This window comes from Cucurbita moschata, unplaced genomic scaffold, assembly GCF_002738365.1.
Source record: "Cucurbita moschata cultivar Rifu unplaced genomic scaffold, Cmos_1.0 Cmo_Scf00030, whole genome shotgun sequence".
NCBI classification, from domain to species: domain Eukaryota; kingdom Viridiplantae; phylum Streptophyta; class Magnoliopsida; order Cucurbitales; family Cucurbitaceae; genus Cucurbita; species Cucurbita moschata.
The window spans coordinates 1,635,243-1,659,599 of record NW_019268546.1 but is presented as its reverse complement, the minus strand read 5'-3'; the positions used below and the strand labels follow the sequence as shown (position 1 = coordinate 1,659,599).

General features: G+C 36.6%; 2 protein-coding genes and 1 long non-coding RNA gene across 7 annotated transcripts; 1 reads left to right on the top strand and 2 right to left on the bottom strand.

Moving 5' to 3' along the window:
• Window positions 1–1,005: 1,005 nt before the first annotated feature.
• On the bottom strand, window positions 1,006–12,467 carry LOC111464440 (mannosyl-oligosaccharide 1,2-alpha-mannosidase MNS1-like). The gene is made up of 14 exons (XM_023108639.1): window positions 12,005–12,467; window positions 10,898–10,945; window positions 10,629–10,775; window positions 9,276–9,388; window positions 8,637–8,702; window positions 8,305–8,476; window positions 7,685–7,774; window positions 7,195–7,319; window positions 6,985–7,050; window positions 2,339–2,447; window positions 2,152–2,250; window positions 1,871–1,951; window positions 1,618–1,788; window positions 1,006–1,517 (listed from the first exon to the last, which is right to left on the bottom strand). Exons 1-14 carry the CDS (start codon window positions 12,155–12,157, stop codon window positions 1,278–1,280), a joined length of 1,680 nt encoding a protein of 559 aa, XP_022964407.1. The 5' UTR covers window positions 12,158–12,467; the 3' UTR covers window positions 1,006–1,277.
• Window positions 12,468–17,238: 4,771 nt separating this feature from the next.
• On the top strand, window positions 17,239–22,856 carry LOC111464318 (GATA transcription factor 24-like). Of its 5 annotated transcripts, none has more exons than XR_002714016.1 (8): window positions 17,239–17,510; window positions 17,891–18,203; window positions 19,390–19,476; window positions 19,556–19,713; window positions 20,557–20,688; window positions 20,788–20,893; window positions 22,138–22,379; window positions 22,487–22,856. XR_002714016.1 is itself a non-coding variant. In XM_023108469.1 (8 exons), exons 2-8 carry the CDS (start codon window positions 17,895–17,897, stop codon window positions 22,532–22,534), a joined length of 882 nt encoding a protein of 293 aa, XP_022964237.1. In that variant the 5' UTR covers window positions 17,240–17,510; window positions 17,891–17,894; the 3' UTR covers window positions 22,535–22,856. The 5 variants fall into 5 exon arrangements, 4 of the variants coding, with proteins under 4 accessions (XP_022964237.1, XP_022964236.1, XP_022964235.1 ...); XM_023108469.1 differs by having other exon boundaries at window positions 17,240–17,510; window positions 19,583–19,713; window positions 22,311–22,379; XM_023108468.1 differs by having other exon boundaries at window positions 17,240–17,510; window positions 22,311–22,379; window positions 22,499–22,856.
• Window positions 22,857–22,999: 143 nt separating this feature from the next.
• LOC111464319 lies at window positions 23,000–24,136 on the bottom strand. The gene is made up of 2 exons (XR_002714017.1): window positions 23,428–24,136; window positions 23,000–23,350 (listed from the first exon to the last, which is right to left on the bottom strand). It is a non-coding gene; the product is annotated as an uncharacterized LOC111464319 (long non-coding RNA).
• Window positions 24,137–24,357: the final 221 nt, after the last annotated feature.

Here is a 24,357-nt window from a genome sequence, read left to right as displayed (position 1 = left end):
ACGACTAAATCTCCTTTAAATATTAGTCTATCTATCTACTATTTTTAAGTCGACTCCTTTTTTTTCAAAAGCATATAGTCAACATGATAGAGTTCAACTACGATTCTCCATCATAACTAACGTCAAAAGATTCTATCAACAACCTTATTCGAGAACATGACTTCTCCATATTGTCTACCTTTAGGCATAAATCTTGGTGGTTTTTCTATTAATTCCACAAAAAATATCTCATACCCATAGAAAAACTGTCACTCCTTTATATACCAGTTATCTTCTCCTTAACGACAACATGAGACTTTAGTTGGGATTTCGACAATCCTTCTCTCAAAGAAAGTACCTTCAAGTTTTCCCTCAAATAGTCATTTATCTACATAACTCTTATACAAACCATTTTTTTCTTCATAGTACATTGTTAGCCAATATAGTCGAGTATCTAAGGCTGTTGCCTATGGCGAATGCCCTGGTTATGTTTGTCTAAGATGTGTTGTCCATGGGCGCATGCTCGTTCCAAACCCCTTTTACTTGCTTTCATATTAGATAAGACCTTTATCATTATTATATCCGTTCACCAAAATCATGTCTACACCTGTCAAGGTTAAAATGCCCCAAAATGCACTATAAGAAGATATGACTAATTGTTAGTTCTTCTTTCCCGAGTTATATGCTATCAAAACTATAGTTATCTAACCAATATTAACTTATAACATGTGATTCGAGAATACGTCAATAGTATTCGCAAAGTGCAAATTTCATACGACTAACTTGGAATAAATGGTGCACAATCACTGTCAAGTTGTCCTCTAAATATGCTTTTTGATTTGATTAGGTTTGTTGCAATTCTCCACGCAAGTGCTTTACGTCACAGCACTTTATTACTTTAATGTGGCACTGTTGGATCATTACAGAGCTGGTTTCTATTGGACACTACATATACAGGTGCCCTCCACCATATCAACTGTTTGAAAATGGAATCCAAATAGGAGAAAGAGCTTTAATTCGTTCAAATATGCAAAAATCTCATATCATTGCTTACCTACGGATGATGAAGCAAGTTAAACAAATAAATATCTTTGGAGGCCAAAAAACAAAACCCTTATCAAGATTTATCTATGAAGTATTGTTTCTTACATGCAAATTCTGATAAACATATGGGAGCTGCATTATTCCCAGAAGCAACAGCTGCCCTCTTATCGCAATGACACTATAATATAGGATGCTTGATGTTTTCAGCTATAAATCAACTCTACCAAGAATTAGAATGCAATAAAATGGCATGTTCATTTGGATCGACCTTCCTTCCTACCACGCAACCTTATCGATGGCTTGCTTTTCTCGTCTGACCTTACAAGGTCACCTCCCTCATTCCGAGTAACAATTCGTAGAGGGTGAGCTTCTGTGTTGAACACCCATTCATCAAGAGGAATGACTGAAGGTGGTGAAAAGAGAAGATAGAGATATTTCAGAGTCTCAGCAAGGAAGAAACTCTGCATCATGTTGTCCTTATCACCTGTCTTGACCTGAAAATTCCAGTCACAGACGCACCACACCATTGGAAACTCATACAGATCAATGATTTAAAGGCAATACAGATATGTTTGGAGTTTGAAGAGTGCTCACGTCTCTCAGCCCGACATAACCTGATTCAACCCGAGAATTCTTTTCGAATGCTTGAAATATATTCCAGCCCCACTCTTTGTATGTCTTGTTGCCAGTCAGGCGCCAGAGGTAAAATAATGATTCGACAGTCTCTGGTCTCAATATATTCCAAGACGTACCGACGCTCATATCCTAAAATTTCCATAGACTAATCGACATTAAACCACAGTACTAAACGAAACTGGTGAGAGATTAGCAGATGAATGATTCAGACCTCTCCGGGATGGAAGAAATAGTTCTCCCCAGCCAACTTTGTAGGGGTGGACTGGTAGAAGTTATAGCAAGTCCAAGCAAGCTAGACCAAAAATAAATCAAAGGAAGAATTACTACAATTCAAGATCCAACTTCAAACCGGTAAACCAACAGAGAACGTTCATAAATCGCCTATGCAATAATAGGGCTGGAGTGAAAAATATATTCATTAGAAACTGAATTAAGTTAGTCTATGCCAAACAATTAGGAGCGAAGCCAGAGGAAAATATAAGAACTTTTTACCTCTTCTGCAAGCATTAAATACTTCTTAGAATCCTCGGAATCATAACCAGATGATCCCAAAGCTATCATTCCTGGAGCAAAGCATGCTAGTTCATCCATCTGCAAATCACATACAGATTGGGGCAAAAAAATTCATAATATTTGATCTGCTTAAGATAATCGAGAGAGAACTTAGCTGAGATCTTACCTTGTCAATTAGGGAATCTCCACTCTTCTCACAAATATAAGTGAAAGATGACGGTGTAGACCTCCTAATCAAGCTTGAAAGGCCATCCATTGACTTCTCCCACATTTCCCTGAATTCAAAATACCAACAAACAGTTCTGTACGTCAAAAAATTTGTCACATTAAAAGAAAAAAAAATTGAATAAACAAAAGTTAAATTATAAGTTTTAGTTTATGAACTTTCAAGTTCGTATCTGAAAAGGTCCCTAAACTTTTAATTTATGTAGCGTCCCATAGGTGGGATCAAGATTTGTGGGATTTTTAATTTTATAGAGGACGAATCTTAAGGGGGCCAAGAAGGAAAAATGCCCAAAATAAGGTAAGAATTTTTTAGGGAAAAAAAATATATATTCGCAAAAAGAAACTTTTGAAAAATAGCCCTATTGATCTTAACGGAAATAGCCTAAAGACCTGAAATTTGGAAAACTAGCCTGAAACTTTGATAGTCAGGCGTATTTGTCTTGCCCGAGATTTTCGTTAATTTATGGAAATCTAACTGTCCACATAGGCTGAAAATTTGATATGACGTATGAGGCTCTGCCACATAGACATCCAATGGTGAAATTGCAAGATAATGCCGATAAGGGCCTAAAATAGGAGATTTGGGGCTTTGGTTTGGAACAAGAAATCGGAGTGAGGATCACCCAAACACAAGTTACAAGCTTTTACTTTTTGGGTATTCTGCTCCCGGATTTGGCTATTAATTGGAGAGCTACACTCAACCAACCTAGCTCAAACCAATTCCTACACGTTCATAACAAGATTTCCAACAAGTTTCCTGAAGGCCGTGAAGGATGAAAGTGGCTGGAAACCATTCCCTCAACTCGAGTTCTTGGAAGACATATTCAGGGGAAATTTTGAAAATCAATTTGAGCCATACACAAATTTGAGCCATATTCAGGGGAAGTTTTTAGCCAATTTGGGGAGTATCCAAAATTCTCCCTCTACACTCAATGTTTATTATTCAAACCAATTCTGATAGCTTCATGGTGACTTTGTGAGAAGAAGACCCAAGAACCTGAGGGGATTGACCATCAAATTGGAGAGAATGAGCAAAATTCGTTCCCTAAGGTTTACTCTAACATATTGAGAGGAAGAAAGGGAAGAATCTTGCTGAAGAAAGCGAAGGCCAATGAGCTCTGGAACCACTTGAACCAAGGAAGGGTAGCCACGAGTTTGCTCTAGCGGCGAGGCTGGTTTCCAAAGGGCATTCATTCCACGGCCTGTAACTTTGTCCACGGTGAACTAAATTTCACGAGACCAGTCCCTACCTCTTCATTGGCATACCCTCTACAAGTTTGTAGAAGAAATAAGGGAGAGACATCCACTGTACGAGTTAGAAGAAGGTAAGTTTCAGAGTTGTAGTGGGAGACATCCATTGTCCACCCACGTCTTCTCTTCATACAGAGGTTGAAAACAATGACATGGCCGGTTCAAACGCCCACGTCAGCCAAAATAACCCCTAACGGTTCTTTTGCCTATTTTACCCTTTTCCAGAAGAGTTCTCACCTAAATCTTTTTTCTTCCTTAAGGTTGACACCCTACAAAGTCCTATACAAGAAAGTCAGTGAAATTTGAGTATTTGGAGTGCAAGAACTGAAGTCCCAAACACAACCAAGCAAGTAGCCACTTTGATCTTTCCTCGAGAAATACTGGTAAGAATTGTTTGGTATTGTCTCATAACCTTAAGTTAACTTAGAAATAAGTAAAAAATGAAAGATTAGACCAAGTATGTATCCAAAGGATGGACAAAGGAGAATGTTTAGGACATAAACTAACGATAAGGATAAAATGACCAAAATGCCCCTACTATGTCCTTATAATGTTTCACGGTCTAAACGAACTCCAAATGGTTTGAAATTTTATATGACACCTATTTATAAGGTTATGAATGATTATGCATGGTTTTAAAGCTATTGGAGCATAATTAGGAGCATATTTAGGAGCATGTTTAGGACATAAACCAAGATTAGGGTGGAAAGTGACAGAAACGCCCCATTGAACACCTTATGGAATTTTATGTTTTTCATGACCCCCAATTAGCATGAACTTTGCATACCACTTACTTAAAAGAAACCATGAATGTAACAGCCCAAGCCCAAGCTCACCGCTAGCATATATTATTATCTTTGGGCTATCCCTTTCAGGTTTCCCCTCAAAGTTTTTAAAACAAATCTTCTAGGGAGAAGTTTTCACACCCTTATAAAGAAAGATTCGTTCCCTCTCCATCCGATGTGGGATCTCACAGTCCACCCCGCTTAGGGGCCCAGCGTCCTCGCTAGCACACCGCCCGGTGTCCACCCCCTCCAGGGCTCAACATCCTTGCTGGCACATCACCTGGTGTCCACCCCCCCCCCCACATTTCGGGGCTCAACATCCTTACTGGCACATCGCCTGGGGCCTGGCTCTGATACCATTAGTAACAGCCCAAGCCCACCGCTAGTAGATATTGTCCTATTTGGGCTTTCCCTTTCGGATTTCCCCTCAAGGTTTTTAAAACGCATCTGCTAGGAAGAGGTTTCCACATCCTTATAAATAATACTTCATTTTCCTCTCTAACCGATGTGGGATCTCACAATCCACCCCGTTTCGGGGCCCAACGTCCTCGCTGGCACTTATTCCCCTCTCCAATCGATGTGGGATCTCACAATGAATGACTTATGCACGACTTCAAGATTATAGGAGCATAATTAGGACATGAACCACATAAAGATAAGAAAGGACGAAAATGCCCCTACCATCCCTTCTATAGTGTTTTATGGTTTGGATGAACTTAGAATAGCATGAAACTTTGCATTTCACTTTTTTATGATATAATGCTGGACTTATGCCTAAATTTATAAAGTGTTGACATGATTATGATCGGTAAGTTGTGATTAGGGATGACATATGCCTAAGTTGTGATTAGGGATGACATATGCCTAAGTTGTGATTAGGGATGACATATGCCTAAGTTGTGATTAGGGATGACATATGCCCAAGTTGTGCTTTATTTTATGATAGACCCTTCAAGCTACAACCATGAACTTATGAACCTATGATTTTGCTTTAAGGTTAAGAACCAAGCCAAGTAGGTTTGTTCTTAGAGATGCACAACCCAAGCCCTAAGTCTACCATGACACTTAAAGACTACTAGGTACTACACTACTCAGACCCGCCTTATTGCCTAAGTCACCCTAGACCTCCCGGTACACAATACATCATGATCATATGTTTCTCTCACCAAGGTGAGATGCCTTCCTTTGCAAAATGTCAAACTTAGACTATGTCACAAGGGATGCATGCAAATGTCAAGGTCGATAGATGCCAAATTTGAATTCCGAATCCCAAGCATGGAACATTACAACCATGACTCGTGGAATGCAGGGGAATGTCGACACAGTTATGGGACAAATTTGGATTTCGAATCCCAGACATAGGTTTTTTTGGTTCATGTTGTTTACCGCCCATGTGACTTGGTAGGTTTTCTAGGGAGAGTGTTTTAGGATCAGGACTAGTGTTATACATTGTGTATGGAGTGGAAGTGGACAGCCTGATGGCATCCACTCTCCTTAAACTCATCAAAGGATGAGGGATCATATATGTGCATGAGTCACGGCTAGACACGACAAGACCTTATGAACTTAAGAACTCATGATATCTAGGACCAAGGTTCTCAAAAGAGAAACTATGTAGGCCTTTAGTCAAGTTTTAGAGTAAATTACTCTAGAATCCTCCAATGGACATGATTAAGAGCCTACAAGTAGGCTACTTACTAAGTTTTATACGCACTCTAGTTTTTATTTATCTTTTAGGTAATAACTAGAAGACTGGTCGAAAACGGAGCGGATATAGAGCAAGTGCCATAGAGAGCCAAACCTAGGGGCAAGAGCCTCCACTGGTTTTGTGTCAGTCTTGTCCACTTGTATTTTGATCTTCGTTCCATTTGTGTATTTAAACTTAAACACTATTTTAGATATTGTAAATATATATTGTATGTATGTTTTATGTTTTTAAACCTCGAGACTCTTGTTTTTTAAAGTGAAAAATTTTACCGGATTTTTACTTTGTCGACGCCCACGTCACAATCCGTGCTTCAAATAGCTCAAAAACTGAGTCGTGATAATCTATGTCCAATAGATCTTTGAACTTTTAATTTATGATAAGTCTCTTACATATTTGATATTTTACGTCTAGTAGGACTCCAACTTCCAATTTAGGTATGTAATTTTTAAAAATGTTGAATAGATCAAGAACTTATTAGACACAAAATTGGAAGTTCAAGAATTTGAAGTTCAAGAATTTATTGGATACTTTTGAGTTTTGAAAGTCCAGGGACCTATTAAATAAAAATTGAAAGATCAGGAATATATTAGATACTTTAAAAGCTTAAGAAAAAAATAGACAATCTGGAAATCCTTAAAGCTTTCAGACTAAACTTGTAATTTGACCCATAAATAAAAAGAATAATAATAAATTCGTAAAAAGAACTCATGAGTCATGCTTTGTGTTAAATATCTATAACTCTAAAACGTACAATCATTTTCCGCCAACACGTCCCCTATCTAAATTTTTTTCATTAAAAAAAACCTTTGTGCTGTGAGAATAATAGATGAAATGGCTTCATACCGGTAATGTTTTACAGCTGCAGTTTTGTTTCCATGTATCCATACTTTGAGCAAGTATTCATAAAAGCTGCAATGAATCTTCGAGTTAAAGGGTACCAGTGAAAAGTTAAGAGTGGTTTGGTAAAAACTTGAAATGAAAGGGAGTAAAAACTCAGAAAAAAAAATTGCTCAAAAGCATAATATAAAATATCGATCTTTGATGATTGAATACCTGTCACCCATGGCACCAAAAGTAATGGTTGAAGATGATGCTTTTCCTTCATTTTGATCAATGTATATGGGAAGCAGCCCATCATCGGGGAAACTTTTATTGAGCTGTGATATAACATTCTCAACCTGACATGTTGTACACCAAACATTCAGTATTCTAGGAAGCCAATTGACGCAGAGAATAACACTTTACAACCAAGTAAGTACAATTAATAAATTAATCAAAGCCACTAATAGTGGAACATTAGTTCCATATGCTAGAAATGAGATCAATATCCTCGCATATAATACAAAGAACAATTGCTATTAGGGTACGTATCAACAAGTAAACGTGTACATCATTGAGGTATACATTTCAGAACAAATAACACTTTCGGATATAGCATTGGTACACAGGATTAGAGCCACCAATCTATCTATTCTCGGTCAATTGCAGAGTGGATTGAGATTGTGTAAGAACACAATATGAAAAATAAATGATAGAATTTGACCTTCTGCTGATATTTTGGATCTCCCGTCCTTTGTGATAGAGAAATGAACTCAAGCTGCTCTGTACCAGAATCCGCAAGGATACTAAGACCCTGAGAAAAAACAAAAAGAAAATTATTAGCCTCACCAAAAAATGTGTAATAATAATACATATTGAATTAGAAATAATATCATTAAGCATAATAAACTGCAACTACGGAAACTCCTATCTCAAACTACATAGCTAAAAAAAGTTGTTTAAAAAAGAACTCCAATTAGCATGATTGGACTTGACGTTGAACACCACACATTGGCTAGAAAATACGATGAATAAAGGACATTGACCAATGTGGCACATCCAAGAAAACACCTTGGAAGTCAGATATCAAGATCGAAATGATGACACCAAACCTCAATCCATGTGGGGAGGGATTTCAATATAAACGGGGATTTCTTGGCCTAGAACGAGTGGAGCATGCAATTCTAACTCAACATGCAAGTTTAAGGTAAAAGTCATCTCACTTCCAATACAAGGATATGTAAGTAGCAACATATCCTAGTTTGGAACCGGACATGAACGTCCTTACACTTTTAATGCATTGGAAAACCAGGAAAAAAAAATGCAAAACTTTGACGAACTCACCCCATTCCATGAAGGATTATGAGGTCTTCCACCAACCAAATTTATTAAGTTATAAGGGATTCCTGAAGGGGTATCCCATGCTGGAAGTAGCCTATCTGCCATATCTCTAGCCTTGTCAAGAAAAACTTTGTCACCGGAGAGATCATATGCACTGAGAAGTCCACCTACAACTCTGGATCCAATCAAAAGAAAGCATTTATGAGCAAACAAAATGTGGCAACAACTCTTTGAATTTCTCGTTAGGAGAACCAAAATAAAGCCATAGGTCCAACGGTCTTCACCCGTAAAAAAGACAACTTAAAATCAACGCATATTAAACCTCATTACACAACCTTATGGTTGTTTCAAAAACACTGGCATCATAGTTCTTGTTGAAATCCAATGAATTTGCAACCCACCTGTAAAGTGAAGCAATATTTAGAGGCATCACAATTGTCAGTATAATTCTTTGGACACAACACAAAGACACATAGGCCATTGACCAAACATATTTCTACCAGGCAATGTAGAGTTGTCATCGGAAAATAGACATAAAAAATAAAATGTAAAAGCATATACATTAAATTATAAAGAAACATATCATAATATGGTTCACCAACTAAGTTGAATAGTACTAAACCTGGATCTTGACGGGGAATGGAATAATTAGCAAAGTATTAAGTTTATATGGTGATAAATAAATTTAAACTACATTGTAAATTATACAAATTAAAAAAGGGCGGGGGAGCATGGAAGAGTTAATGTGCTCAGAGTTTGTAGCAGACAAACTCCAATAACATTGTGATACCTTTTTATTTTTGTTTCTTTTTATATTGGAAACAAATTTAATTGATTTATGAAATTTACAAAAGGGCAAAGCCCATTTTCATGTCTTTGTAGCTCACAGGAAGAATAAAAGATCTAGAATATGTAACAAAGAGTCCATGAGTCCCATGCATTAACAAACGGGGAAAAGTAGTCAAAACACTCACTCTTTAGCTTTTTGAAATTGCTTATCGAGACCCATGATATACAACGTATCGAGAGAGTCTATTAGTGTTGCTCCAACACCACCAAAGCTATTGAAACCATTTTTTGATTGTGGCTGGTCACACCCAAAATTAAGAGGGATGAGGAAATAGAACGCTGTTACCCATAAACTGAATGCAGATATAGTTGAGAAATAAAAATAGCATAGGAAGACGAGCAATCAATCTGAGATTCAAAACTTTTGGATACTGAAAGTACGGTAAATTACCCAAATTACTTTATACTTACTGAACCACTTTGAGGATAAATCAAGAAGCAGAATAGAAAGAATTTGCAGCCATAATCAGTTCATATAGATAGTGGAAGTCATAGAATCCAAAGTCAATAATCAGTACTTACCCCTATCTCATTATTCATATTTTTTTCACATGACATAAAAAGCACTCCAATCGTCTAACAGAAGCAGGAATCATATTTCAACAAATCTATATCCAAAAACAGGCATGACGTGTGAAAAGTAGTATGCTTCTATATGTTGCTTAACGGTTACTTTATTCAAAGTTGTCAATATTCCCGAGCTGAGATTCCAGTTTTTGCACTTTATATGCTGTTGAGCTGTTCCAACCAATTTGGCAGAAATTTTCTATACATCAACTCTTTAATGCAGGGCATCATAATGATCTCTACAAAATACAGAAAGATAAATAAAAAGCATAATTCCTTTTAATTCTTCCAAGAATGGCCAAAGAGAAAAATAGAAAGTAGAAATTCCTAGCAATTCTCTGTTTTGATTTTTTAGTTCAACATGGAGTCTCATGCCCTAACCAATTGAACAACGCTCAAGTTGCAAATCTTTGTTTTGATTTTCAAACTAACGCACTGCATAGATGCATTTATTTACAAAGACAATGTAGGATATTACCAAGGATCTAAAGACAATCATGCACACACAAAAGCTTAACACTAGAGTAAAGAATGGGAAAATTGGAATTTTTTATAATTCGTTTCAGGACAAAAGGAAAAAGAGAAGGAAAGGGCACAGGATATTGATAAAGGGTCCAAAGACACAAACACAAACACACACATTCATAGGTTCTAATGAAAGGGTAAGGAATTGGAAAATTAGGCTTTCTTATAACTCTTTTCAAGACAAAAGAAAAAGTAGAGAGAAAGAGCAACAGTGCAGAGTTTTGAACATGATTTATACATTTAAAAAAAAAAACGACGTTTACAGAACTGTCAGATCATGAACTTTTAACTCAAACCCAATTCATAAACATTGACAATTAAGTTAAAATCAAACAGAACATCGGCGAATGAAGAGATTATATTATGCAGGAAAAAGGTTATCATACCTGCAGTTCATCTTTTCCCCAAGCATACTTCTCATAGGAACTCCAGGCATGAATCATTGCTTCTTTGACTTTCTCTCTGCGCTCAACATCAATAGGATCGTCAACATCCTCCTCCTTGTTCCCTGGCTTATAGTTAACTTCTCCAACCTGACCGTACAATTTTTATATAGGTATAGGAAATAATTAAGGCCATAAATGAAATATGAAAAAAGTTTACGCAAGCAGCTTGGCCTGGTATCAAACAGGGATAATTACATCAAGTCTCTTACCATACTTTTCAATCGTACCACCTCTGCATTTAACTTCAAAATCTCTTCCTATACAAGAGTAATGAATACATCAAAAGCTGGCAAAATGAAGGAAACAAAATACTCTCAAACTGAAAGAATAGCATTGAAAATTGTCCCAAGATCAGTGTCCAGGGATAGACCAAACTTTGAAACGGGTTCAAGATTTTGAATGCGCTATGTGGTAGCTAGACACTAACCATTAACATTGATGAGAAAATCAATTTTTGTAAACAAAAGACTATTCCTAGAAGGGAGAATTGAATTTCATCCTACTGGATATAATAGGTTGTGATCACATCAACTTGCATTTCAGATAAGTAGTATGGCTATTTAGCTCGACCTAGATAGATAGAAAGTGCAGCTAATCCAGACAAGTCTAGTTATAATTGCGACGGACGAGTACTATGGACAGTTATACATAAGATATTATAGTCACTCGTGAGTAGGAAATGATACAAGTCGTTGTTCAATTACGGGGAAACCCCAAAAGGAACTCAGGGGCGCAAAAGGGAATTTTTCCTTCTTTGAATGAGACCCCAGCCAGCAGGCAGTAACATCCATACTCGATGGTTGATCATGCAAATTTGTTCTTCAATTTTCAGATATCTAATTCGCGCACAATTACATGTAAGAGGTGGCATGCAAAAGAATTATGATAAAAACCCATAATTGGTAGCATATTTAATATAATGAAATTATGGGGAAAACATGAGGAATTATCAGTTTCGACAATTTGGATTGCGTGACATGAATTTGACAAACCTAAACTAACTGTTGTCCCTAGAAGGATAAAACGAGATACCGAAATTTGGAATTTTCTCGATAAATTATACCGAAAAGTTGCCATGTACCAACCAGTGGAGGTGAGGAGGAGAGGACCCATTCGAACATTGAAGTGTCAAATTTCGAATGCTAAACTGGTAGCATTTTTCTTATATTCGGCGGTTCTAAAGAATCAGGCAACCCAACTTAGAAGGCCTTTTCACAGAAATTCCGCGTAAATTCCACGAACTTCAAAGCAACCAAACTAAACATTTGCGGAAGTGCTATTGGAAAATTAAGCGAGACTAAAAAGTCAAACGGTACCTCATGTTCTTTGAGCAGAGTCTGGCGGTCCCAAACTAGTAAACTGGCACAAACAAATGCCAGGAAAAGAAAAGCCAAACGTTTCGGTCTCTTCAGGTAATACGATGGGTGGCAATACCTCCATTTGCTCGTAGACGATCTGGTCCTAGCCATGGGATCTCAGAACAGGTTCCGGCGCGACAAATCACCTTTCCCTGATTCGCAATCAGCAAAGAATTTCCAGCTGTGTTCTAACACGACAGAGTGCATTAAACACGCAGGACAGTATGATTTATTAGAGAGAAAATGGCAGAGATTGAGGCGATTAGAGGAAGAAATGATAGTAATGAACGATCACTTTGTAGATGCAGAGGCCGATTATCGCTGCCGGTGGAAGAAAGCAGGGAAATGGCAACGGAAGAGACGGTGAAGGACGGTATCGAACGAAGATCGCAGAGAAAAAGAGGGGAGCGGGAGGGAAGTGAAATGGAAAGAGCTATAAATTTCTTCAGTGACGAGTACGGAGAGCCGTTACCCAATAATGATTTGACACGTCATGAAGTGAGGTACACGTCAGCGTATACTAGCAAACTTTTAACAATCGATTATGAAAAAAGCACCTTTACCCGAATCCCAAATGAGTTCTTTCAATCGAGCTAATAAGTTGATGTTTCGAGGGGTCGAAGTTTAGGAAGTTCGTGTTTCGAGTGTTGAGTTGACCGGAGATCTAATGTCAAAGTTTAATATGGGTTTTTTTTTGTAACGACCTAGATCCACCGCTAGCCGATATTGTCCTTTTTGAACTTTTCTTTTCAGCCTTTCCCTCAAGGCTTTAAAACGCGTCTACTACGGGAAGATTTCCACACCCATATAAACGGTGATTTGTTCTCCTCCCTAACTAATGTGGGACATCACAATCCACCCTCCTTCAGTAAGGACGCTGGCCCCCAAGGAGGGTGGATTTGCCCAAAGAGGACAATATCTGCTAGTAGTGGATTTTGGTCGTTACAAATAGTATCAGAGTCAGACACCGGACGATGTGTTAGCATTCTCGCTATTCCCCGAAGGGGGTAGACACGAGGCGGTGTGCCAGTAAGGACGCTGGGCCCCAAAGGAGGGTGGATTTGGGGGCGGTCCCACATCGATTGGAAAACGGAAAGAGTGCTAACGAGGACGCTGGCCCCGAAGGAGGGTGGATTGTGATGTCCCACATTGGTTGGGGAGGAGAACAAACCACCATTTATATGGGTGTAGAAACCTTCCCCTAGTAGACGCGTTTTAAAGCCTTGAGGGGAAGTCCGAAAGATAAAGCTCAAAAAGGACAATATCTGCTAGCGGTGGATCTGGGTCGTTACATTTTTTCTCGAAAAATGGCCCACCTCCTTTCTGAATGCATGCTATCACATTCATTAGTAACAAATATTACATGTTGAAACATTCTCTCGAACTCGTCGATGCATTCCCTATTCCATGCCATTTTCAATAGGTGGCATCGTTCTCGTCTACATGTGTCAAGTCTCTCGGTATTAGGATACTCAACTTCACAACATAATATTTAAGTATACGTTTACGTGCATCTAATCATATAACAGTAACAATTCTGAAATTTTGTATACCCTTAGAACGTATACCCCGTTTAAGTCGGATATTGAATCTCTAAGTACTCTTGAATCCGTTGCTGAGCCTTCCTATTTGAGCATGAAAAAAATGAGTTTTTGTCGTATACCTTAGTTGATCAGAGGCCTTAACATTTACCTTTGTGTACGTACGGTCCAAAACACTCGGACAATGAGTTCTTCACTTACCTTGAATCCACTGTTGAGCCTTCCCATCCCGAATGGCTTCTCCATCAATGAAGCAAACCACAAACACATTCTTCGTGAAGCGTCGCCTACGGTCAAACGATGTATGCTCGAGCCTTTAGTTCGGTTTAAGAGAAGGTTTTAGAAAACGAGGGCAGAAAGAGATTTTTAAAAGAGAGATTTTTGAAAGAGGTCTTATATAACCAGGTAAGAGAGTAACAACAATAACCTTAAGAATAAGCAGCATCTCCATAACTAACAAATCTTCTACTTAGATCTGCATTTTTTTTTGTACATGTAACCTCAAAATTCCAACTACTCGAGAAATAGTAGGTCAATCGATTGATTGAGATAAGCCATAAAAAATAAAATAAATTTAACAAGAAAGTGACATGCGGAAGTAAAACCGGAAATGAGGTGAAAAAAACATAGAGGGAAGGCGTGAGTTGGACAGAAAAAAATAGAAGAGATGAAAACGAAACTAGGGATTTTGCAAAAGGGGAATGAGAAGGGAGAAGAGACGAAAAGAGGAGGCGAATGGTACCGAAGGGAGGAGAAGAGTCCGAACGAGCAAAGAGCAAAAAGCGAGAATGACAATATCATAGAAGGAAGGGAGAAAAAATTATGTCCATTGATATAATCACTGGAAGCAAGTCGATCTTTTACGAGTTGTTTGTAATTACAATTTGGGATAACAAATAATACACTATAGAAGCCATTGTATTAAATATTGCATTAGTAACTTTGAAATTTTTACGACAAATAATATTAAACAATTTTATTTTGAGGTTTTAGGACATAAATTCCAACAAGCTGATCATGGTCAACTGACAATAACATGTCGAGTATGTGTTGCGATGTACTCGATGTCTCTTTGATCGACCTATGAAATGTTAACCTTCTCAATTAACAGATGTTGGATCGGTATGGCAACCCTAGAGGGGGGGTGAATAGGGTTTTAACGATAAAAGTGTTTAAACTTGATTAATTTTTTCTAATGATAAAACTTTTTACAAATAAGTAGAAGATTATAATTACTAAAACAAAATAATTCAAGTCAAAACAATAATCAAGTAGAACATGCAATAAATCATAATAATAATCTTGAAATTAAATAAGAAAGAGTTAGAGAAAATGACACCGTAGTTTTATAGTGGTTCGGTCAAACTCGACCTACTCCACTCCTCAAGCGTCTCTTGGGAATTTGAATAAAGAACTTTTCCGACTCTTTCCACGGATCAGAGCCAAACCGGTACACCGCTCTTTTTACGAGTTCAAGAGCAAACTCAATCCTTTCCACGGCGCAGGATCAAACCGATACAAGTATTTGAGTTTGATAATAACACACCACAACTCTCTCAAAGAGTAGATTTACAATTTGGGATACTCACAACTATTTCCTCACAATATAATAATAATCCCTATCAAGAATAAGATGAAAAGAAATAAACTTGTAAGCTTGGAGAGAGCAACAAACAATGGAGACTTTGAACAAATGAGGATTGAAGAATGTATGTAAGTTGTGTGTTATAAAAATGTGGGGAAGATGAGTTTATATAGAGGAGAAAAGTGGCAAAATGTAGGATTGAATATTGACCATTGGATTGTGTTAGGAATAATGGAAGGTGGAGATTAAAAGTAATTAAATAAGAAAATTTTCTAAATTCATTTATTTCAAAATTTTAATATAATAGTAATATAATATAATAATAATAAAAAGTTACGTGAGTAACGGTAAAATGAAATTCAAAATTTATTATAAATATAATAATATAATAATAATAAAAATGATGTGAGTAACTACCAAAATTTTAAAATATAATAATATAATAATATAATATAGTAATAATAAAATTCGATGTGAGTAACGGTTATATTCAAATTTATATTTTGTAAAAATAATTTTATTTAGAAATGTAATAATAAGAAAAACTCCACCATTTGTTACTCTTCCAATATTATAAATGTCATACTTTGATATATTTTGATTTGTCCATCATTTTGATTTTGTTGCCACATCATTACGTCGGGTATGTTGTCTCGACTCTAATTTCTTCGTTTTAGCTCTGATTTGAGTAATTGAAAAGTTGTTGTAATCGTTATTCCCGACCTTATACTGTGGACAGTTCAAAAAACTGAAAATAGTTAATAATTAAAAGTAGGTTTGTTATCATCAAAACATCAATAATTAATTCATTGAAATTAATTAATGTAAGATCAAGGGCCAATAAGCCAACAACAGATTCATAAAGAGAGATTAAATATTTCGTGGTCTAATCTTATACAAATTCCTGTATAGGATACCTCGACTCACATGTCTTCACATGAACAATTTGAATCAAATTAATTGTAACAATTATAAAGTGGACCGTACCAATTTTGTTACTAGGAAAAACACTCAACTTTATCCATATTCTATAGACTGTTTAGATTACTGCTTGAATATGATTCTCTTGTATGTCAACTATATATTCGACGTTACATTAATATCCTTTAATTTTTTCATATAATGGATAATATTAAATTGTAATTATAATAATCGAACTTATTATCCAATATTAAATAATTAATTAGGAGGCTTTATAGCATAAATTCCAACAAGTTGATTATGGTCAGCCAATCGTGACATGTCAAATGGGTGCGAGGATGTACTCGACATGGTCAATTTTTGAAATACACTTGTTTATATGAAATTTTTTACCACTTTCCTACTTTAAATGAAGCTACAAAAATACTACTTGATCGTTAACAAACGTACCTTTAATTATTAACTATTATTAGTATTTTGAATGATTATAGTGTAAAGTTGAGAATAACATGTCACGTGTAAAGTTGGAGTTTTGAATTAATTATATATATATATATATATTATTACATGTCACGTGATTATTTTATATTATTATATTTATAATAAATTTTAAAATTGTTGAAATTTGTTATTTAAAAAAAAAAAAAATTAAGACACCCGGTCCAATTACATATCCTTATAAAAAATTTTAAATTTATTTTATTTTTCATTTTTTAAATTTATTTTATTTTTGATTTGATATTAAATATTTTAAGTTAAAGTTGATATTTTAAAGGAAATGATTTGGGTAGAGATGACAAATTTAAAAAATAAAAAATAAATCTAAAAATAATTATAAAATTGTTTTAAAATTAAACGATATATTTGATAAATTAAAATTGATATATTTGATATAAATTAAATTTTATATCTAATTAAACACGGAAAATTTATAGATTTATGAATTTTTTAAAATGTGACAAAAAAATAAAAACAAAAATTTATAAGTAAAAACATTTTTAAAAAATAATTTTAAAAATTTCTAATAAAATAAAATATAAATTTAAAAATATTTTAAAATACAAAACTTAAAAATTAAAAAACGTTGAAATTAAAATTGGGATGGTAAAAGGCAATGAGACGTCCTCGCCCCTAAAAATCCCAAGTCAATATGCGTTAAACTTGAACCAAGCGGGCGACATTCGGAGGCACGTCTGTCTCGACTTTCTAGAACTCTCTCTCTCTCCCAACTCAATCCGCCGTTGATCCCAATTGGTTTAGATCGCATCTTCAGCCCTCCCGTTCCCGAGGAGAGATCTTCCACCTGAAAGCAATGTGATCGTCGATCGTCTTCTTTTCAAAGCATCAGAGCAACGAGATTGCATTATTTGTGCTGCGTTTGTCGTGTTCGTCCGTTGGATTATCACTCTCTTGGATGGTATCTTCAATCAAATCTCAAATCCTTTCCTCATACCATAATTCGGTTCTGATTACTCTCTGTTTCTCTTTCCTTTTTTTTTTCCCCCTTCTGAAAACGGGGGAAATTAACTTCTGTAACTCGTAACACATTGTCATTGTGCTAGGCATAAAGAAAGTCGAGCTTGATTTTGAACTATGAACTCGATATCCTCCTACGCACTCGCAGATAGTTAATTTCTTTTGCTTTGTTTGGTCACTTTTTGTTTATTGCATGCTTTGCATTGAGTTGGTAGGGTTAGGATGGAGATGCCTTGTTTAAGTATATCTCAATTCTCATGCGTAATAACTTGTAAAGGATTAATCGAGTTTTTTTTTATTCCGGTGTTTTGGCGGGAGCAGTGAAATGGACGGTATTCATGCGAGCGATGGACGGATGCATATGAGTCATGCACAGCATTCGATGCACACACAATCTGTGCAAGAACAGGAACATCATGACTTGCATTACATGAGTAATGGGAATGGAATGGCCGATGAGCATGAAAATGAAGGTCACGGTATCATGGTTGTGGAAAGGGAAGCTCCATCCGACCATGGTGATCTTGCCGAGAATCGTGGTGTAATGGTGGATCGAGGAGGCGATAACTGCGATCAGCTTACCCTGTCATATCAGGGTCAAGTTTATGTTTTCGATTCTGTCTCGCCCGAAAAGGTTCCCTCATTCTTCTTCTCGTGTTCGTTTTTCTCTAGCTGTATAAAGTAAAAAACGGTTCATCAAAAATTTCAAGTGATATCCTGATGTTGTTGGGACAGATAACACAAAATATGCACAATCTATAGCCTTTCCGAGTTATCTCCATACTTGTTAACACTGAAAACATTGTTGAGTCATATTGGTCCTCCACCGTGAGATCCCACATCGGTTGGGGAGGAGAACGAAATATTGTTTATAAAGGTGTGGAAACCTCTTCCTAGCAGACACATTTTAAAAACCTTGAGAGGGAGCCCGAAAGGGAAAAACCCAAAGAGGACAATATCTGCTAGTGGTGGGCTTGGGCAGTTACATCCACAGTCCACACATGTTGAATGTTGTGACTTAAGCATCTTTCATTTTTCGTTGTGACTGAGATGTTGTAAATTGACACTGACGTGTTTATCAGACATTACAGGTTTATGACTAAATGGACATTTTGATTTGGTCTTTATAGGTGATGAATGGGAAGGGAATAAATGGATGGTTTATTCAATGATAATACGTGAATGCTAGCTAGTTAGCTGCGTGGAAACAAATTTTTTTCGTAAGGATGAGAAAAATTTGACCTTTTAACTTTTGTAATGATATAATCTCAATATTGAAATTGGGTTGGTGCCTCCTTCCTACTTTGCTCTGCCCTTGTTCGCGGATTCCAATAATTACTAATGCCAGCCAACCAAGCTTAAGTTAGACCGAACTGATAATTAACAGATTATCCCCCAAATATATCTGGAGACCTGACCCAGCTCTGTATATTTTCTGTTAGTATGCTGGATTTCTTGTTTGCCACTAATCAGGCTTAATATAAAATTCCTTCAAATAGGTTTCTACTCCTAATTTATTATTCCTTCAGCGACATCTTTTAAGAATTCATCTCTTTCGTAATCGGCTTTACAAATATCGGTTTGAAATAACAGCAATGACATATTTGCAGGATCGAACTTACTGTTACTTTAGGTGCTTACAAATAACTCGTTGTTACTTTATGTGCTTTGATCTGCGGTTGTCTAAGTTTAGTTTAATTATCTGTTTTATGTACACACGATTTCGCATGTACCTATGAGTGCTTTAGTGTATGTAGGTTGTTTTTATACTGGTTCGATGGTCACCCTTTTTTAAAATAATCTGAAGAACTTCTTGTCAGGTTCAAGCCGTGTTATTATTATTGGGAGGTCGCGAAGTACCTTTGCGTGTTCCCTCAATCCCAATAACTAATCAACCAAATGATAGGGTATGTATTTATGCTTATCCACATTTACATGTATCCTATTGTGCTATCTATTAAAGAATGACGTGTTATCTCAATGTAGCATCTCACTGATGAAGCATTTAACCAGGCACTTGCCATCCCCCCACGTCTAAGTGTCCCTCAGAGATTAGCTTCTTTGATTAGATTTCGTGAAAAGCGAAAGGAACGTAATTTTGACAAGAAAATTCGGTATACAGTTCGTAAAGAGGTAGCACTTAGGTATCTCACCTTCCTTTATTGTTGGTTGGAGTATTTTTTTTTTCTCCTTAAGTTGTCTATTATTGCTCCTTCAATAGGGTTATATTTTCTTCCACGAGTTGGGAGTTAATGCTGTATGTTTCTGTTATGAGCCATGAGGAAGCTTAGGTTAATTTAAATATGATTTTGAGCTGATGGTAGAAGCTATTTAGTACAACGTAGTTTTATTGAGCTGGGGATGCTAATGATCAGAATGTGTAAAATTCTGATTACATGATCAATGGATACTTTATGCAGCATCATTTTGTGTACTGGTTTTCATCAAAATGATGCCTCTCTTTTCTCTGAATCAGCAGTGTTTTCTTTCCTTATTAGCTCATTTCTTGCCTATAAGGTACATCATTCTGTCTATTTATGAGAACTGAAGAGGGCTTGGGGGCTGGAAACAGCTGTGGAATTAGTTCCAAAGTATTGTCAAGTATCCAGTGTTGTACCAAGAGTTGCTAATTGTAGTTCAGTTGGTGGTTTCTCTATTGACTCTCTAATTATGAGAAGATAGTTTGTTATAGATTATGCATCTAGCTCATTAATTTATTGATTGAATGAATATAAGTGGAACTGAAAACTTGGGCTCACTAATCTGTATTTTCATACTTGCGTACCAAAAATACATCTTGCATGCTTTGTATTCTCTGAATGCTTTGTCACAAAAAGTTGAAACTATTTTATCTGCATTTTGACGATTTTTTTATATAGCTTTCTCATTGGTAACTGGTTTAGGTTAATAAAAAATATTAGCAAGTTCACAAAGAACACTGAGCTTATATTTTTGTTATTTTCACCCCATTGTTCTTACCTTTGTAGGATGCAGCGTAATAAAGGTCAGTTCACATCTTCCAAACCCATTCAGGAAGATTCATTATCGGCCACAACAAGTTGGGAATCAAATGAGACTTGGTGTTCTGATGGAAATGGATCCCATCAACAAGAAATTCTGTTAGTTTTTCTTTTTGATGTCAGACTGAATACTATTTAAAGAGTTGTGCTTATTGTTTTCATTGATTGATTAACACTTTCAATTTCACTGGCCTTTAGCTGTCGACATTGTGGTATTAGTGAGAAGTCTACACCAATGATGCGACGTGGACCTGATGGGCCAAGAACCCTTTGCAATGCCTGTGGACTCATGTGGGCAAACAAGGTAACAGACATTAACATCTTTTTATCCAAAGATAGCTTTTTTTAAAAACGTGTATTATGTCTTGTGTTTTAAGCTTCAAGGATCTTATCAATATAGTAAATCTGAGACCCTGGACATAAATGTAGATGAATCATTTATTGATCTCTCGGCCTCTTAACACTTATTGCAAGCATGGCCAATCCACTGCTTATTCATTTTTCCCCTCAACGAGAACCCTAGATTCTCCTCCTTCTGGCTGGGCTCCTACCATCGTGAAAGTTGAGCGTAAGCTCCTCAAGTATGAGAATCTTGTGTATTCTAGAATCAAAGCCACTGTGTTTTTTCCACATTCTTTTGGGAGGATTTAGATTGGGGATGCCCCATGCATCTTCTCTTTATTTAATTGAAAATGATCATTAAAAAAATTTATGGTGTTCCTCATCCAACTCTTAAGAGTCTCTTTGATGATTGGTCGGTAACGGTAGAACGTAGAGCTCTCCTCCGTACAGAATCATATGGAGAAAGTTTCTTCTCAAGTGTAATGGGAATGCACCATCATGGTAACAAGACTTCCCTTCCACGACAGTCAATTTTCTGGATCAGAAGCTTAAGGAACATTACGAAGTTGTATGCTTTCTTTCTTGCTGACAAGGCATTGTTTTGTTGCTAGAATAGTGAAGAGGCTGAAAATTTGTGCAAGCTGGAAGGAGAATAGGTTTAGATGAAGGGGTTCTATATTTTGAGCAATAATGTGCCTATAAACTTGGGAATCTCGAAGTTTTTCCTAGTTATAGGGTTGGACAAAACCAATAGGTGAATTCCTTTGATATTGTGGAAAAAGGAATCATTTGAAGCAGTAGGAGAGAATTATGGTACCTTTATCTGTTGTGCAAAAAACAAGAAAAAAAAACTTATTAATATATTTTATTATTTAGAAACTATCTTAAATTAACTATTACCAAATGCTGATGCCTTATCTTGTAATTTTCGTTTTGTGTCCGTTTTTGTTTGTCCCTTATTGTCTTGGTTTCAACCTTTTTCAGTCGAGGATTGTTAGAGAAGGTCAGATATTTATGGATTGGCTTTGTGGTGGTAATATTAAGGGTGCTGCGGATCTAAAATCTAAATTACCTTTTTTCTTTCATAATAGACGTAGAAAGCCTATAGAAGTCATTAAAATTGGTGGTGTCTAAAGAATTTTCACGGTTTTCTTCTTTTGATATTCATATTCTAATTGGCGGAAGGTGTTTCTGTACTTCTGGTAGGTATATTTCTTCTGTATTGGTCAGAGTTCAGTATGACTCTGAAAATGATATGCTGCATTTAGCTGCTCTGATTTCCGTTCTAGAAATTCTTTTCCTGAAGACTGTTAGGTAGTGAACAGCCCGTTCTTATATTTTAGTTTCCGTTTCTTCTAAATTGCGTTGCTGACTGCAAGGGAACTCTGCGGGACCTCTCAAAAGCACCAAACCAGGGTGGACAAGCTTCAAGCTTCAACAGGAATGAGGTGATCCGTTGGTGATGTTGTCCTTTTTTGTTTACCATGGCTTTTGTAGTCGTTGGAATTCGTGCTGTTTCATTGCCCTTTACATTAATCTTCTATTTTTGTTTTAGAATGTTGTGCAGAATGGAGATTCTGAGTCCAATCCAAAAAGTGCATAGGAATTGTGACAGGTGTTTATGATTGCTGTTTCGAAATTTAGCAAAATCATACAAGCTTAATTTCTCCCACAGATTAGTTTGAAACGGATTAAAAACTTCTCATCGATGGCTATGAATCATGAATCCCATCCATCGACAGAGACCCTTGTGGCCAATTCATCTTGGAAACGACGGTATCGTGGACGTGTACTAATTTAATAGCTCTTCTTATCATATTGTGAACCATTTCAACATGTCAAAATTCCTAGAATCTTGTAAATTAGCATTTGCTGCGCTTGTACAATGGCATGGTCATTTTAATCCATTTCATTTTTGTCCAGTATTTTCTCTTGCACAGAGTTCTACCTCCCAAATATGAATGATTCAAGTTTTGACTATGAAATCACTCAGTTCTTTGTCGAGTCCACAACACGACCACAAATCCCGTGCAACGAAATAAGATGCACATTTGAATCATATACTTAATTTTGTTTTATTGATTTTCTGCATTCTGCACTTCTCGCAAGGGCAGCTGAAAAACACGTTTGGAACAGGGTAAAATGGATGCAAACAATCATCCTTAATTAGAAAGCACCCTACTACTAGATTCACTGGTACGTTTTTGTTTACATCCACTCGGAAACTCTCATAAAACTTGGCTCAACCTTCGTGCTTTATTTTATGTTCATCAGGATTGTGTCTTCCTGCACAAGACGAAGGCGTGGACGAGTCTCTGGGCAGCCCGAATCTGATCTGGCGTGCCAGACACGATCGCTTTGCCATCAAACATCCCAGGTTTAGCATGATTAACCACCACCATTGCCCCCTTATATATATCTGCCACACTAACATACAAATTACAAACTCATTGAAGGCAAAACACAATATGTGCCTAACTGTCGTATTCGACTAACCTGCTGAACATGAACCATCTCCATAGACGTGCCTCCCAGAAAATGACCTGGACCCCCGCTGTTCTAAGAAAATTTACACAAAGACGATGTAATTCAAACCAACTAATAAACACTTAAAACACAATACTAAATACACTTCTGAAAGGTTTCGAAATACCATCATCTTCTGATCTCGGCGAGCAGCTCAAATGTGAATAGAAAATTGGAGTATTAGTGAATTTATACATTTAGAATGATTGTACTGTACAACAAGCTTGGGCAGGTAACGGTTAGTACTGAGCAGAGAAGCAGAGTGTTGTTAGAAGCTGTGAATTATCTGCATGCTTGTAACGGCCCTTTTCATTTGATTAATAATATACCCTCCTCTCTACCCACCAAATAGCCTTATCTGTTGTGCATGTACAAGTAGTCTAGCAACAACTGCAGCACCTGGTTCATATCCAATTTCTGCAATTCAACATTGTGCACTTATAACAGCTTCTTGTGCAGGAGAGTATGTTTACTCCAATCTCAGAGATGAAATCAAGGAAAAAAGAAAATGTGCAAATAGGTAATTTGAACGGTTCTACGAAAGTTAGAATCAATAGTCAGCTTCGAACCGATGACAGGATTGGTTGGGTTAGTTTTCCACCCAAGCCGACGCTGAACCAACCAGGTCAGTTTCCAAATAATGGAAACTTCTTAAAAACTATGGATTAAACATGCCAACTGACTAGTCAGTTTCCGCACCAAACTTTCTTTTCCTAGAAAATTTATTTTATCTATAGTTTTACCATTCTGAACCCTACAACATTGGGTCATCGGAGACAGACGTGACAGCAACAGTGAGGCGCGAGGCTAGAGGCTAGAGCAAGAGACGTTTTAGGCTGCCATGGAGGCGAGGGATAGTGTTAGGCAAATGGGGAGGGAGACAAGAGTGAGAGACGACAT

What these genes read in the sequence shown, in the direction of transcription:
- LOC111464440 (XM_023108639.1), bottom strand. Translation starts at nt 12,157, where the DNA reads ATGGCTAGGACCAGATCGTCTACGAGCAAATGGAGGTATTGCCACCCA. An exon ending in CTCTGCTCAAAGAACATGAG is followed by an intron (nt 10,946 to 12,004) that starts GTACCGTTTGAC and finishes ACTCTTGTATAG; the next exon opens with GAAGAGATTTTGAAGTTAAA. An exon ending in ATAATCCTTCATGGAATGGG is followed by an intron (nt 7,775 to 8,304) that starts GTGAGTTCGTCA and finishes GTTTTTTCTCAG; the next exon opens with GGTCTTAGTATCCTTGCGGA.
- LOC111464318 (XM_023108467.1), top strand. Translation starts at nt 17,895, where the DNA reads ATGGACGGTATTCATGCGAGCGATGGACGGATGCATATGAGTCATGCA. An exon ending in GACTCATGTGGGCAAACAAG is followed by an intron (nt 20,894 to 22,310) that starts GTAACAGACATT and finishes GCTGACTGCAAG; the next exon opens with GGAACTCTGCGGGACCTCTC. An exon ending in CAAGCTTCAACAGGAATGAG is followed by an intron (nt 22,380 to 22,486) that starts GTGATCCGTTGG and finishes TTTTTGTTTTAG; the next exon opens with AATGTTGTGCAGAATGGAGA.